At 55.5% G+C, this 13,309-nt stretch overlaps 1 protein-coding gene across 11 annotated transcripts in view; it reads left to right on the plus strand.

Moving 5' to 3' along the window:
• Window positions 1-9,262, plus strand: part of RBM10 (RNA binding motif protein 10) — a 29,456-nt gene extending 20,194 nt beyond the window's left edge. For 6 of the 11 annotated variants that reach the window (XM_033409676.2, XM_033409681.2, XM_004281997.4 and 3 more), the window contains 18 exons: window positions 1,310-1,396; window positions 3,467-3,527; window positions 3,671-3,847; window positions 4,229-4,389; window positions 4,565-4,662; window positions 4,748-4,835; window positions 5,441-5,627; window positions 5,731-5,873; window positions 5,960-6,077; window positions 6,162-6,253; window positions 6,341-6,505; window positions 7,497-7,646; window positions 7,743-7,808; window positions 7,884-8,072; window positions 8,149-8,223; window positions 8,514-8,620; window positions 8,696-8,825; window positions 8,920-9,262. In XM_033409676.2, the coding sequence (XP_033265567.1) occupies window positions 1,310-1,396; window positions 3,467-3,527; window positions 3,671-3,847; window positions 4,229-4,389; window positions 4,565-4,662; window positions 4,748-4,835; window positions 5,441-5,627; window positions 5,731-5,873; window positions 5,960-6,077; window positions 6,162-6,253; window positions 6,341-6,505; window positions 7,497-7,646; window positions 7,743-7,808; window positions 7,884-8,072; window positions 8,149-8,223; window positions 8,514-8,620; window positions 8,696-8,825; window positions 8,920-9,045 (2,220 nt within the window). In that variant the 3' untranslated portion in view covers window positions 9,046-9,262. Of the gene's footprint in view, window positions 1-1,309; window positions 1,397-3,466; window positions 3,528-3,670; window positions 3,848-4,228; window positions 4,390-4,564; window positions 4,663-4,747; window positions 4,836-5,440; window positions 5,628-5,730; window positions 5,874-5,959; window positions 6,078-6,161; window positions 6,254-6,340; window positions 6,506-7,496; window positions 7,647-7,742; window positions 7,809-7,883; window positions 8,073-8,148; window positions 8,224-8,513; window positions 8,621-8,695; window positions 8,826-8,899 lie in introns of all 11 variants that reach the window. The other 5 variants (XM_033409677.2, XM_033409682.2, XM_033409683.2 and 2 more) reach the window with 3 other exon arrangements.
• Window positions 9,263-13,309: the final 4,047 nt, after the last annotated feature.

Here is a 13,309-nt window from a genome sequence, read left to right on the forward strand (position 1 = left end):
CTGTGTCCCATCCCCCCACCCCCTCTCTCCCCCTTCCTGACCCTCACTATCTCCTCTTCCCATCTCTCGCTACCCACTGGGCTTCCCATCAGGAACCCACACTCACCACTGGCCAGGCACTAGCTCTGCTTCTCTTCCTCTCCTGGCTGAGCTTTCAGAGAAAGGGCTGCCTTGGGGGTGGGGTGGGGGTGGGGTTCTTCCACCTAAGTTCCCACTCCCCGGGGGACCGCCCTGCTCTGGGGTCAGGCAGAGCCAGGACTCTGTTCCACTCTTGGGCACCGCTGGAAGTCCAGCCATTGGGGAACTTAGCTGTTGGCACACTAACTAGCAAGTCCTGTTTTGCCAGCTCTGTCCCTGCATGTGAGTTTGGTCCTTTGATTTCCATGGGACAGGCCAGCACTGCTCTGTTGATCGAAAGTACCAGTCAGGAGTGATGGTTTCATTCACCAGGACTCACTTCGGTCACCCCACCCCTCCCACTGCACCTGGCCCCCACAGGAGTCACCACTTGCCCCACTCCGCTAGGGACAGGCCTGCCCTCTCAGCGAGGAGCCGTGCTGTCCAGAAGGGAGGGGAGCCTGCTCCCCCAGCCTGGCACGGGCTCCCAACCCAGCAGCTTTGGGACCTTCAGAGACCCAAAGCTTCTGCTCGCGCACCCAGAGCCCAGCTCACTGGTGTGGGGCACTGAAGGAAAGCCTCAGGGGAGGAAGGGGCAATGTGGTGGAAGGGAGGCTCAGCAGGGGCGGCCCTGGGGCCATCTCTGCCGGTCCACAGGCTAGTGCCATGGGCCCAGGACCCAGCCAGCCACGGGAAGACAGCCTCACAGCAGGACCGTCCATCTTTTAAATATGGCTCTTTCTTTTTCCCCTTCTCCAGCACTAGTGCGCGTGCGCTCTCTCTTTCTCTCTTTCTCTCCCCTCCTCTCCCTCCCCTCCCCTCCCCGTCCCCCCTCATCCCAAGTGTAGCCTGTGTAGTGCTGGCCCTGGGTGTGGCCTGGCAGTGTCAGGGCCGAGTGGGGGTTTCCCCCGCTGTCCGGCAAGCTTCGGGCAGCCGAGCGCTGTGTGCCTGGTGGCGTGTGTTCATGTGTGCGTGCGCGTGCCCGGAAAGGCAGCAAACAGCTGCGCCCGAGGGCTGTGGCGCTTTCCCTCCCTCCTTCCCTTCCTTCTTCCCTCGTCAGTTCTCCGACCTCCCTCCGTTCCCTGTCCCTCATCCATCCAGCTGAAGGGCTCGCTCACTCTCTTCTCCTGTGCTGAGACGGTGCGTGGGGCACTGCTGCCTAGGCCTCACTGTGCTCTGCTTTTCCCCGCAGCACTCCCTCAACATCCTGGGCCAGAAGGTGTCCATGCACTACAGCGACCCCAAGCCCAAGATCAATGAGGACTGGCTGTGTAATAAGGTACAGGGGCGGTGGCAACGTCTCTGTCTCCCCGGGGCCTCTGAGTGGTGTGGGTGTGGAGGACTGGCTCAGCTCAAGCAGCGCTGCTCCTTGCCACCCACCCACCAGTTTGTACTGAGCTTTCACTTGGTGCCAGGCTCTGCCCTCATGCGGCACGATCTTGCCTGAAGCCCCAGTAGACTTGAAACAGTTGTTTATGTAAGTGACTAGTGACAGTGGAGGCATAATGTGATCCATAAAATGTGGGCTTCAGAACCAGACTAGCTGAAGTTAGACTCTCCCAAATCTGCCTTGATTTTCGTCAGGGTATTTAACCTCTCTTTGTCTCACTCTCCCCATCTCTATGATGCAAATACCAATGACCCCGCTCCCCAAAGGTGGTTGGGAGGATTGAAATGTGGTGATGAGAGGGTAACACTTGGAACGACACCTGGCCCGCTGTTAACAATGTTCAGTGTCAGCTCTTGTCCTGAAGGAACGTGTAGGGTGTTCTGAGAGCCTGTGTCAGGTGACCCAACCTCTGACAAAGCCATGTCCGCCTGAGACTTAGGGTACAAGCTGTAGCTCTTTGCAGTCATATTCCCTAAGAGGAGGCTGAGGCTCAGAGAGATGGAACCTTGAGTTGTGCCTTGCTCCTGATCGTGGGCCATGGATGCCACCGTGAGTTCAGATCTCCCCTGGGGCCAGCCTCACAAGCAGCCTTGGGACTCTATAGCCTCACCTCCTGCAGCCGTCTGGCAGCCCTGAGACCTAAGGGGAGACCTGAGAGCTTGCGGAGGCCCTCTCCCCAAGAGGAACTCTGCCCAGTAAGGGGAGTGGTTCCTGCTTATTTCAAAACCGAAAAATTAATATCAGAAGGCGGGTGTCCAACCTCTCTGGAGAGGTAGGGACAGAGTGACGGGAGGACTCCATCCCTCCTGTATTTTCAGATACTCCTTGAAACTAGGGGATTCTCTTTCTTTTCTCTCCTTTATCCACCACATGCTGTTGCTCTCCAGTCTTGTCACTTCCATCACAGAAATGCCATTCCCACTGCTCAGGCCAGTCCTCACCTCCTCCCCCACACAGTCGCCCCAGGCCCCTCTCTGGTGTGCTGGCCTCTTGCCTCTTTCTCCCACTCCCTCACTGGTGACATTCCTCAAAACCACTTCTGACCACGTCCCTCTTCCTCTGCTGAAAACCCCCACAACTCTGAGCTTGAGTGTGACTCCCCTCTGTGATCTAGTGTCACCTTCCCTGTCCAGCCTTTGCTTTTGCCTCTCTCCTCACCCTCCTACACAAAATCTCTTGCTGCCTCCGCCAGCAGTCGCTTCCCAGCAAAACCAAACCAAACTCTTGGACCTCCCAGATCAAACAGCCCTGCTGACTATACCCAGCTGAGTGATCTGGGCCTCTAGGCCCGCTCCCCTCCCACAGCCCCTGGGGGGGACCATTTCCACAGACTCACCTGCTGCCCCTCTGTGCTACATCTGCTCCCCACTGTTAGGCCAGGAGGGCAGAGGCCATATCCTGCACGGAGCCTGGCGCGGGAGCAGTGCTTAGTACGTGACCATGGATCACAGACAGAAATGTGGTGAAAGCTGGGCATCTCCAGAGGCTGCAATATCCCAGGCAGATTTATTTCTCAAGAGCGGCAGGATCCAACCCAGTCCTCGAGATGAAGGAGGGGTGGGAGTCTGGCAAGAGAGGGGCTGCTGGCTTTGAGGGATAGAAATAACGAAGGTTTCTGAATAGGGAAGTACATTTTGGGAAGAGGAACCTACCAAAGGGACTTTGGAGGTGGGGGCATTTCTGGGAGTTGGTACCTCGGAGCAGGCGGCACTTGGTAACAGAGGTGGGGGAGTTATGGATCCTGAGTTGAGGGGTTGGCACTGAGGACAAATTTGAGACCATGTAAAGGGAAGATTCACGGGATCGAGGAGGACAGCCAGAGCCCCAAAGCCCCCTGCCACCCCTGACCCTGGGACCTTCCCGGGGCATGGCGGGTTCCCTGGGGGATCTCTGGATCCACGTTTGGAGGGTGCAGTGGAAAGCCCCACCCCCTCTGATAGCCTGGCCTGTGCCTCACAGTGTGGCGTCCAGAACTTCAAACGCCGTGAGAAGTGCTTCAAATGTGGTGTGCCCAAGTCAGGTATGGCCCTCCTACCTCCCTCTTTCCCGGGACGTTGCTGGGAAGAGGGAGAAGGGTGAGGGGCCAGTGCTCTGGGAGGAGGGAGACCAGCCTGGGAGCCCCTCCCCCTTCGTCATTGGCCTGTCTTCTGCCGCCCCTGACAGAGGCAGAGCAGAAGCTGCCCCTGGGCGCAAGGTTGGATCAGCAGACACTACCGCTGGGTGGTCGGGAGCTAAGCCAGGGCCTGCTGCCCCTGCCACAGCCCTACCAGGCCCAGGGAGTGCTGGCCTCCCAGGCCCTGTCACAGGGCTCGGAGCCGAGCTCAGAGAACGCCAACGACAGTGAGTCAGTTGTTCCTTCCTTCCTCCTGCCCTAGGGTGTCTAGGCTGGGCTCTCCAAGGCCAGAGAGATGGTGGTGACCAGGACTTCATCCTCCCAGGGGCCTCTGCCTGGTGGGGGGACACACATGTAATGTAGGGAGAGCAGAGGAAGAGCATTGCCAAACTCGACTTTGGGGGTGTGTTGAGAAGGTTCTCAGCAGGTGGGTGACTGAGCTGGGACTTGGACTGACAAGCAGAGTTTATCTGAGAGGAAGAGGTGAGGGGAAGCAGTGGGCGCAAGGACGCGGAGGCCTGGGGAGAGGGAGCAGAGGGGAGCCACCAGAGGGTAGGGCGGGAGCGGAATATCAGTGGTGCTTCCTAATGCTGGGCCCCTTCCTGCAGCCATCATTTTGCGCAACCTGAACCCACACAGCACCATGGATTCCATCCTGGGGGCCCTGGCACCCTACGCAGTGCTGTCCTCCTCCAACGTACGCGTCATCAAGGACAAGCAGACCCAACTGAACCGTGGCTTTGCCTTCATCCAGCTCTCCACCATCGTGGTGAGGGCGGCACAGGGGGGGGCCGGGCAGCCAGGATCCCGGCCCCCGGGGCAGGGAGGAGGGACCCTGACCCTAGCCCCCCACCGCGGCCCCAAGCCTGGAAATGGGGCAATGGAGCCGGGGACCTCCCCGGGCCTGACCCTTCTGCCCCTGCCCCCGCCACCTCCTCCCCCAGGAGGCAGCCCAGCTGCTGCAGATCCTGCAGGCCCTGCACCCGCCGCTCACCATCGACGGCAAGACCATCAACGTTGAGTTTGCCAAGGGTTCTAAGAGGTCAGGGCCCCACCTGTGTCCTTTCCCAGCTTGCCCCCAGCTTGGGGCCTCCTGTCTCACTCCCAGTCTCTGACATCCTCCCCAGGGACATGGCCTCCAACGAAGGCAGTCGCATCAATGCTGCCTCTGTGGCCAGCACTGCCATTGCCGCGGCCCAGTGGGCCATCTCGCAGGTACTCAGAGACTCCCCTCCACCCCAGCATCCCTGTACCTGGGCCGCCTCCACCCTCCCGCTCCCTCTCTGCAAACAGGAGGGCTGGCTTGCTGTTTTGGCTTCCTGTGGCCCCGAAAACCTCTCACAGTGGTCGCCGGTGGGGGCTATGGGGTCCGCGCTGCAGCTCCCTTCCCAGGCACCTCCTCCCAGGCTTTCCTTTTCAGCGCCGTCGCGGCTGCTTTTCTGTTCTGTTTGGTAGCTGTATATCATCCTGAATTGTTACAACCTTTCTTGGTAAAAGGGAATTTATAAGTGGCTGCAAGAAAATTGGCAGATGACAATAAAGAAGGGGAGGATGGTATCTTCCTTGGTCTGACACCCAATACATATATCACGCAACACATGTACCAGTGTCAGCCCTAGGAGCGTTTTGGCGCGTGTCTTTGTTCCAGTCTTGTTTTTGTCACCACCCTGCTCTGCTCTGGCCGGGTGGCCCTTGTTTGAGGGCTGCATGCTTTCTGTCAGCAGACACTTGCTTCACTTGTGGGCAGACGTCTCTTAGCTGGTCCCCCTCCCCTCTGTGCCCCCTCCTCTGCTAATGAACCCCTCCCACCTGCCCCTCAGGCCTCCCAGGGTGGGGAGGGTGCCTGGGCCACCCCCGAGGAGCCACCGGTCGACTACAGCTACTACCAACAGGAGGAGGGCTATGGCGGCAGCCAGGGCACAGAGTCCTCTCTCTATGCCCATGGCTACCTCAAGGGCACGAAGGGCCCCGGCATCACTGGAACCAAAGGGGACCCAGCCGGAGCAGGTTAGCCTCAGCATCTCTCCCTGAGCCCATGGTGGGGACTGGCAAGCATAGGGTCCTGGGCCCTGCCGTTCACGTTCTCCTTTTTCCCTGTCCCCCTTTACAGGTCCCGAGGCCTCCCTGGAGCCTGGGGCAGACTCTGTGTCCCTGCAGGCTTTCTCCCGCACCCAGCCTGGTGCCACCCCTGGTGTCTACCAGCAGTCAGCAGCTGAAGCAAGCGGCAGCCAGGGCACTGCTGCCAACAGCCAGGTGAGGAAACTCAAGGGGAGGTCCTGGGGGCCATGGGGGCACTGGTAGACACTGAGCCCTGTTCCCCTGTCTTGCCCCGTGACTAGTCATACACCATCATGTCACCCGCTGTGCTCAAATCTGAGCTCCAGAGCCCCACCCATCCCAGCTCTTCCCTGCCACCAGCCACGAGTCCCTCTGCCCAGGAGTCCTACAGCCAGTACCGTGAGTAGCCATGGCCTACGGTGAGGGGTGGGGAATTCCTTAACAAAGCAGAGAGGAGTGCGACCCCCTCTTCTCACTCTCCAGCTGTTCCTGACGTCTCCACCTACCAGTACGACGAGACATCTGGCTACTACTATGACCCCCAGACTGGCCTCTACTACGACCCCAACTCTCAGGTGATAGGGCAGTCTGGGGAGTGGGCAGGGTCTGCAGTCCCCTCCTCGAGGTCTTCCCTCACACCCCTTCTCCCCCACCTCCCCCAGTACTACTACAATGCTCAGAGCCAGCAGTACCTGTACTGGGATGGGGAAAGGCGGACCTATGTTCCTGCCCTGGAGCAGTCAGCTGATGGGCATAAGGAAACGGGAGCGCCCTCAAAGGAGGGCAAAGAGAAGAAGGAAAAGCACAAGACCAAGACGGCCCAACAGGTGAACACTGGGAGTCCAGCAGTCACTGGCTGGCTGTTAGGTGTCTTCTGATGAATGCCATTCTGTCATCTGTTATCCTCCGCTGCCAAGGGAGGGGATGGCGGTGGATGTGCACGTGGGCAGTAGTTGTGCCCAGGAGAGACCAGGCTCCCGGTCCAGCTCTGCTCTTTGCTGCGTGACCTTGAGCCAGGGCCGTCTCCCTACCAGGTACATGGTAGGGCTGCCCACCTCCCTGAGGTGGCCAGTGCCATCCAAGTGTACCCTGTCTGCTTTCCCATCCCCTGGTGGGAACCTTTGTGCTGTTGGTGGCAATGTGGGCTGGTGTGGGCACGCCTGAAGCCAGGCTAGCCCTGCCTGTGGAAACAAATGCGCATGCATGCTCCTTTGGGCCCAGAACCCCACCTAAGGGTGTGTCCGTGTCTGTCTGTGTATATATACCCCAGAGAACTTCTCGCGGGCCCATCAGGGGGTGGGCAGGAAGACAGCCATCGCAGTGTTCTGTGGTGGTGGGCAGTTGGAGGGAACCTCAGTGTCTTGTCTGTGGAGGAAGAATATGACAGTCTGGGTGCAACACTTAGAAGCAAGAACTACGTGTTCCTTTGGCAGCCTGGTAAATTCTAAAAATGGTGTTGTGCCTGGGGGTCGGGGTTGGGCAACGACATGGAACGTGGCATAGTATCACACATGTAAATTAAAATTATACACAGAGCAAGCCATTCTATGCATTTTAGAACGATAAAATGAAAACACACGGCAAACCTAATAGCGTGGGTGCCCATGAGGAGAATGGGGGCACAGCTGGGGAGGGGCTTGCTGAGGAGCACTGATGACAGGACGACAGAGAAATGGGGACTTTCACTTCCGCCTCTCTCACCTTCTGCTTGAGGCTGCAGGGCAGGAAGGGGCGGGCTGCTGCAAGGGCAGAGGTTGGAGTTGGCGACCCCAGCAGTCGGAGGATTCCTAAGAGCCTCACCCCCACCCTCGCCCCTAGATTGCCAAGGACATGGAACGCTGGGCCCGCAGCCTCAACAAGCAAAAAGAAAACTTCAAAAACAGCTTCCAGCCCATCAGTTCCCTACGAGACGATGAAAGGCGGGAGTCGGCCACCGCAGATGCTGGCTACGCCATCCTCGAGAAGAAGGTGTGTGTGGCTGTCCATCCGCGCCCTGCCCCCCAGTCTTGTCATCCCTTTGGTCCTTCCGTGGAATCTCTGAATTTCTGTGTTCCTCCACCCCAGGGAGCACTAGCTGAGAGACAGCACACCAGCATGGACCTCCCAAAACTGGCCAGTGATGACCGCCCAGTGAGTGCCCAGGGCAGAAAGAAGGGCAGGGCTCTGAGCTAGCCAGACCAGACCTCTCACCCTCACCTTTTTCAGAGCCCACCGAGGGGGCTGGTGGCAGCCTACAGCGGGGAGAGTGACAGTGAGGAGGAGCAAGAGCGCGGGGGCCCGGAGCGGGAGGAGAAGCTCACTGACTGGCAGAAGCTGGCCTGTCTGCTCTGCCGGCGCCAGTTCCCCAGCAAGGAGGCGCTCATCCGCCACCAGCAGCTCTCCGGGCTCCACAAGGTGACTGAGGGAGGCTTGGCTGGGAACCCTGTCCTGGCCCGGCCCAGCCGCTTCACTCCTCCTGTCCTCCTTGCAGCAAAACCTTGAGATTCACCGGCGAGCCCACCTGTCAGAAAATGAGCTGGAGGCACTTGAGAAGAACGACATGGAGGTGAGGTGTGACCCACTCCTGGGCTCCATCCCTCGGTCCCTTACCAAGCGCTCCATCCGTGTAGGCAGCTGGCGCTCAGGTTCCTCAGCTAGACACAGCCTGGCTGCCATCAGCCACTTCACCTCCTTTCCCTGCAAGGCTTCTTCCCAATTCCCCCCATGCTGGCTGCTGGCATTCACAGGACCACAGATCTGTTCGCTAGATCTAGCTCCCTTTGGGGGCCCCCCAGCTGTGCCCATGTTTCCTGCAAATAGCGATCAGCTCCTTCATTCTCACACACACTCTTTCAGCAAATGAAGTACCGGGACCGCGCAGCTGAACGCAGAGAGAAGTATGGCATCCCTGAGCCGCCGGAGCCCAAGAGGAGGAAATATAGCGGCATGTCTGCGGCCTCTGTGTGAGTGCCCGGGGCCAGGTCGGGGGCCTGGGGCCGGCAGGCCAGTCGCTCACGCTGTGCCACTGTCTCCTGCAGGGACTTTGAGCAGCCCACGCGGGATGGGCTGGGCAGTGACAACATTGGCAGTCGCATGCTCCAGGCTATGGGCTGGAAAGAGGGCAGTGGCCTGGGCCGCAAGAAACAGGGCATTGTGACTCCCATTGAGGTGAGTCTGTGGGGATCCCATCCCCATCCTCCAGTACTCTCTGCTGTAGCCCTGGCCCCCGCCCAACCTGACAGAGTCTGCCTCCCTCACACAGGCCCAGACACGGGTGCGGGGCTCCGGCTTGGGTGCCCGAGGCAGCTCCTATGGGGTCACCTCAACCGAGTCATACAAGGAGACGCTGCACAAGACAATGGTGACCCGCTTCAACGAGGCCCAGTGAGCAGCTGCAAGACCTACTTATACTTATGTTGGGTGTCCAGCCTGGAGCAGGGGAGGATGAAATGTTGGGTGGTCAGAACAGGGGCCCTGCACCTGTTGACTGGCCTAACTCCGCAGCCAGAGAGGCCCTGACCAAGTCAGACTTTTGAGTTGGTGACTTTTATTGGAAAACTGGGCTGGGTTCATGTCTTTCTTTTTGTAATAAAAGCTGAAAAGTCCGCAGCTTGCATGTCTCTTTCTCATGTCCCAGAGTGGTTTGTGGCCCACACAGATACAGGGACATAAACACAGATGGACAAGATCTTGGTCACAGCCCCTCACCATTATCGGGTCCAGCAGGTCATGCTGTACCAGGAAACCAAGCACCACCAGGGCACCGTCAGGCTTGAAGACCCTCTGGGTCACAGCCAGGACTAGGAACCCCCCATCCCCTGGCCTTGCCACCCTGCAGCTGCACTTGCTGTATGGCTGCAAGGCTAAACTGTACTTGGGTCTGGGGACAATGCCTGAGGGCACCTCTGAGTGAACAACGATAGGCACTCTGGCGCCAGTGGGCCCTGTGCCCTCAACAGGCTGATGACCCCAGAGGTGTGGAGATAAGAGAATCAGCCTGCCAGTCCCAGGGATGCCCCACTAGTTGGGTCCACCCTCGTCCTCATCCGCTCCACGGCTTTTACCACAGCACCAGTCCCACTAACCAGTCTCCACCCTGTGATTCACAAGTATGCGTGTGCTCTCAGCACAGGTCTGAGTACAATGGAACACGAAGCTGGGGCTGCCCTCTCCGGGCCTTGGGGGGGCTGGGCTGTGAAACGGGGCCAGGAACCGCCCCTCCCCAAAACATACATGCTTTTAAGACAAGAAGGTGGAAGGGAGGTAGTGTAGGAAGAGCAAGTGGTTCAAAGCCCTCCTTCCTCACTTAGTAGTCTGCATTATGACATCACCCTACACAAGTTGTAAGGAGAGGGATGAAAAAGCGAGGCTGGTGTAATCTTGATCCCCAAAACAGATGAGATAATTCAAGAAGAGAACATTTCAAGCCACTTACACCTGTAGATTAAAAATCCTTAATAAAGTCTTAGCTACGGTTTCCCTGGTGGCGCAGTGGTTAAGAATCCGCCTGCCAATGCAGGGGACACGGTTTCGAGCCCTGATCCGGGAAGATCCCACATACCGTGGAGCAAGTAAGCCCGTGCACTACAACTACTGAGCCTGCGCTCTAGAGCCTGTGAGCCACAACTGCTGAGCCCGTATGCCACAACTGCTGAAGCCCGCATGCCTAGAGCCCATGCTCCGCAGCAAGAGAAGCCACCACAATGAGAAGCCGCTCAAGGAAGAGTAGCCCCCGCTTGCCGCAGCTAGAGAAAGCCTGCACACAGCAACGAAGACCCAACACGGCCAAAAAGAAAGAAAGAAATTTATTTTTAAAAAATGTTAGCTAAATGAATCCAATATTATATTTAGCAAATATGTTTGGATCAAATAGTTTATCTCAGGAATGCAAAATTGAGTCAACATTAGAGAAACTATATATGTAGTGCTCTACATTAACAGACCAAAAGTAAACAAACGTAATAATCTCAACCACAGAAAGCATTTGATAAGGTTCAAGAATCAATAAATCCATACTTACAGAAATTAATGGATAAAAGAATAAATACATGGAGGAGAAGAGAAATATCTCCTATACAGTAGAATGTCAACTAATAATCACGGCACAATGATGATGTTCTGTTAATGTTATGAAATCTCTGGGTGCTAAAGCTAGCGGTTACACTTTGATGTAAACAGGATATTTACACAGATTCAAAGTATCTCTCCATGAGATATATGTTAGTTAATTCCAAAGGGGGAAAATAGTATCTTTACAGTAGAGAAACCTGGCAGATACCATCTTAATGAGGGGAACAAAGTGAACATTATCAGTATTAAAATCCTGAGCCATCTGATAGGATGAAATGAGGAGACAGCATCACTTTTGTGATATTCCCAGGCAATATGCAGAACACGAATCTAACCACAAGGAAACATCAGACAAAGCCAAACTGAGGGACAGTCTACAAAATTCCTGGCTTATAATCTTCAAAAGTGTCAATGTCATGAAGGTCAAGGGAGCACTGAAGAACCGTTCCAGATTGAAGGAGACATCCCATTTGAATGTTCAAATGTTACCTCCTGGCTACCCCATTTAAAGTTCCAAACTCTCCCCTGCCATACTCCCTATGCCCCTTTCCTTGCATTCTTTTTCTCCATGACATTTCTCAATTTCTAACATACTATAAGTTTTCTTTCTTTTCTATAGTCTCCTTCACTAGAATGAAAACATCACGAGGGAAGGGACTTTTGTCTGCCTTGCTCACCACTGTGTCCCCGATGCCTTGAACAGGGTTTGGCACATACCGGACCATGGAAGCATGAATAAATACACACACCACAACTGTTCAAATCATTCTCATTCTCAAGACTCCATTTTTTTTAAAAAATGGCTAATACATAAAGAGTCCTTAGGGACCTCCCTGGTGGCATCGTGGTTAAGAATCCACCTGCCAATGCAGGGGACATGGGTTCGACCCTGGTCTGGGAAGATCCCACATGCAGCAGAGCAACTAAGCCCATGCGCCACAACTACTGAAGCCCGCGGTGCCTAGAGCCCGTGCTCTGCAACAAGAGAAGCCTCTGCAATTAGAAGCCCGCGCACTGCAACGAAGAGTAGCCCCTAGAGAAAGCCCACACACAGCAACGAAGACCCAATGCAGCCAAAAATAAATAAATAAATAAATTTATAAAACAAATAAAAATAACGAGTCCCTAAAAATCCATAAGAGGTACAACCCCAATAGAAAATGGATAAAGGAAACAGAAAATTCCCAGAAAACAAGAACTGCAAATACCTCTAAATCTATGAAAAGATGCCCAAGTTCACGCCTAATAAGAGAAATACACATTATAATTACACCCGATTGGCAAACATCCAAAGGCTTGACAATCTGCTCAGTGAGGCTGTGAACCAGCTGCACTCTCATACGTGGCTGGGGGCAATGCGAATTGTACAACTCTCACCCCCACTTCCCCTTTCTCCCTGCTTTCTTACCTCCACAGGCTTTTGTTCAAGCTGTTCCCTCCGGCTGGGATGCCCTTCCCTCTCACTTGGGAAAGTCCAAAGTCCAAATCCTGCCTCAATTACTCCTACTGATCCTTTTGAAGGCAATCAATTCTTCAGAGAAGTCGGCCACACCCACGGCTTCAGTTGCCACCTCTGATGGCCCCTAAATCCATCCACAGAAACTCAGATCTAGTCCCCAAACTGTTAATTCGACCAACACATACCAGACCATGGATATCTAACAGGCATCAAAAATGTAACACATCTGGGGACTTCCCTGGTGGCGCAGTGGTCAAGAATCCGCCTGCCAATGCAGGGGACACGCGTTCGTGCCCCGGTCCGGGAAGATCCCACATGCCGCAGAGCAACTAAGTCTGTGCGCCACAACTACTGAGCCTGCGCTCTAGGGCCCACGAGCCACAACTACTGAGCCCGCACACCTAGAGCCCCTGCTCCACAGCAAGAGAAGCCACTGCAATGAGAAGCCCGTGCACCACAACAAAGAGTAGCCCCCGCTTCCCCAAACTAGAGAAAGCCCACGTGCAGCAACGAACACCCAACACAGCCATAAATAAATAAATAATGTAACGTCTGAAAACCAACTCCTGATTTTGCCCCATGCCTGCTCCTAATGGAGTATTTCCCCTGTCAATGACAACTCCATCCTTCCAGCTCAGGCTAGAAACCCACGGGTCAGCCAGGACTCCTCTCTATTTTTCATGTGCTGTATCCGATTTCTCAGCAAATCCTGGTGTCTTTACCTTCAAAATCAACTCAAAATAGAACCCCACACACTTCCTTTTTCACCACCTTGGTCTGACCCTCTCTCATCACTACCTGGACTCTTGCAGTAGCCTTTTCACTGGCCTTTCTGCTTCCTCTCCCCCCCACACACACAGTTTGTTCTCTCTCCACAGAGAGCAGCCGGATTCTAAAATATAATTTAAATAATGTGACTCCCCTACTTAAAATCCTTTTATGGCTCCCCATGGATCTTAGAATAAAAACCAAACATCTCACCCTGGCTTACAATGCCCTGCTTGATATGGCCTCGAATCTCATCTGCCAGTGCTCTCCCTTCCTCACTCCTCTCCAACTACACAGACATCTGTGCTCTTCCCAAACATTTCAAGAACTTCCAGCCTCAAGGCTTTGCCCCTGA

This window comes from Orcinus orca, chromosome X (assembly GCF_937001465.1).
Source record: "Orcinus orca chromosome X, mOrcOrc1.1, whole genome shotgun sequence".
NCBI classification, from domain to species: Eukaryota; Metazoa; Chordata; class Mammalia; order Artiodactyla; family Delphinidae; genus Orcinus; species Orcinus orca.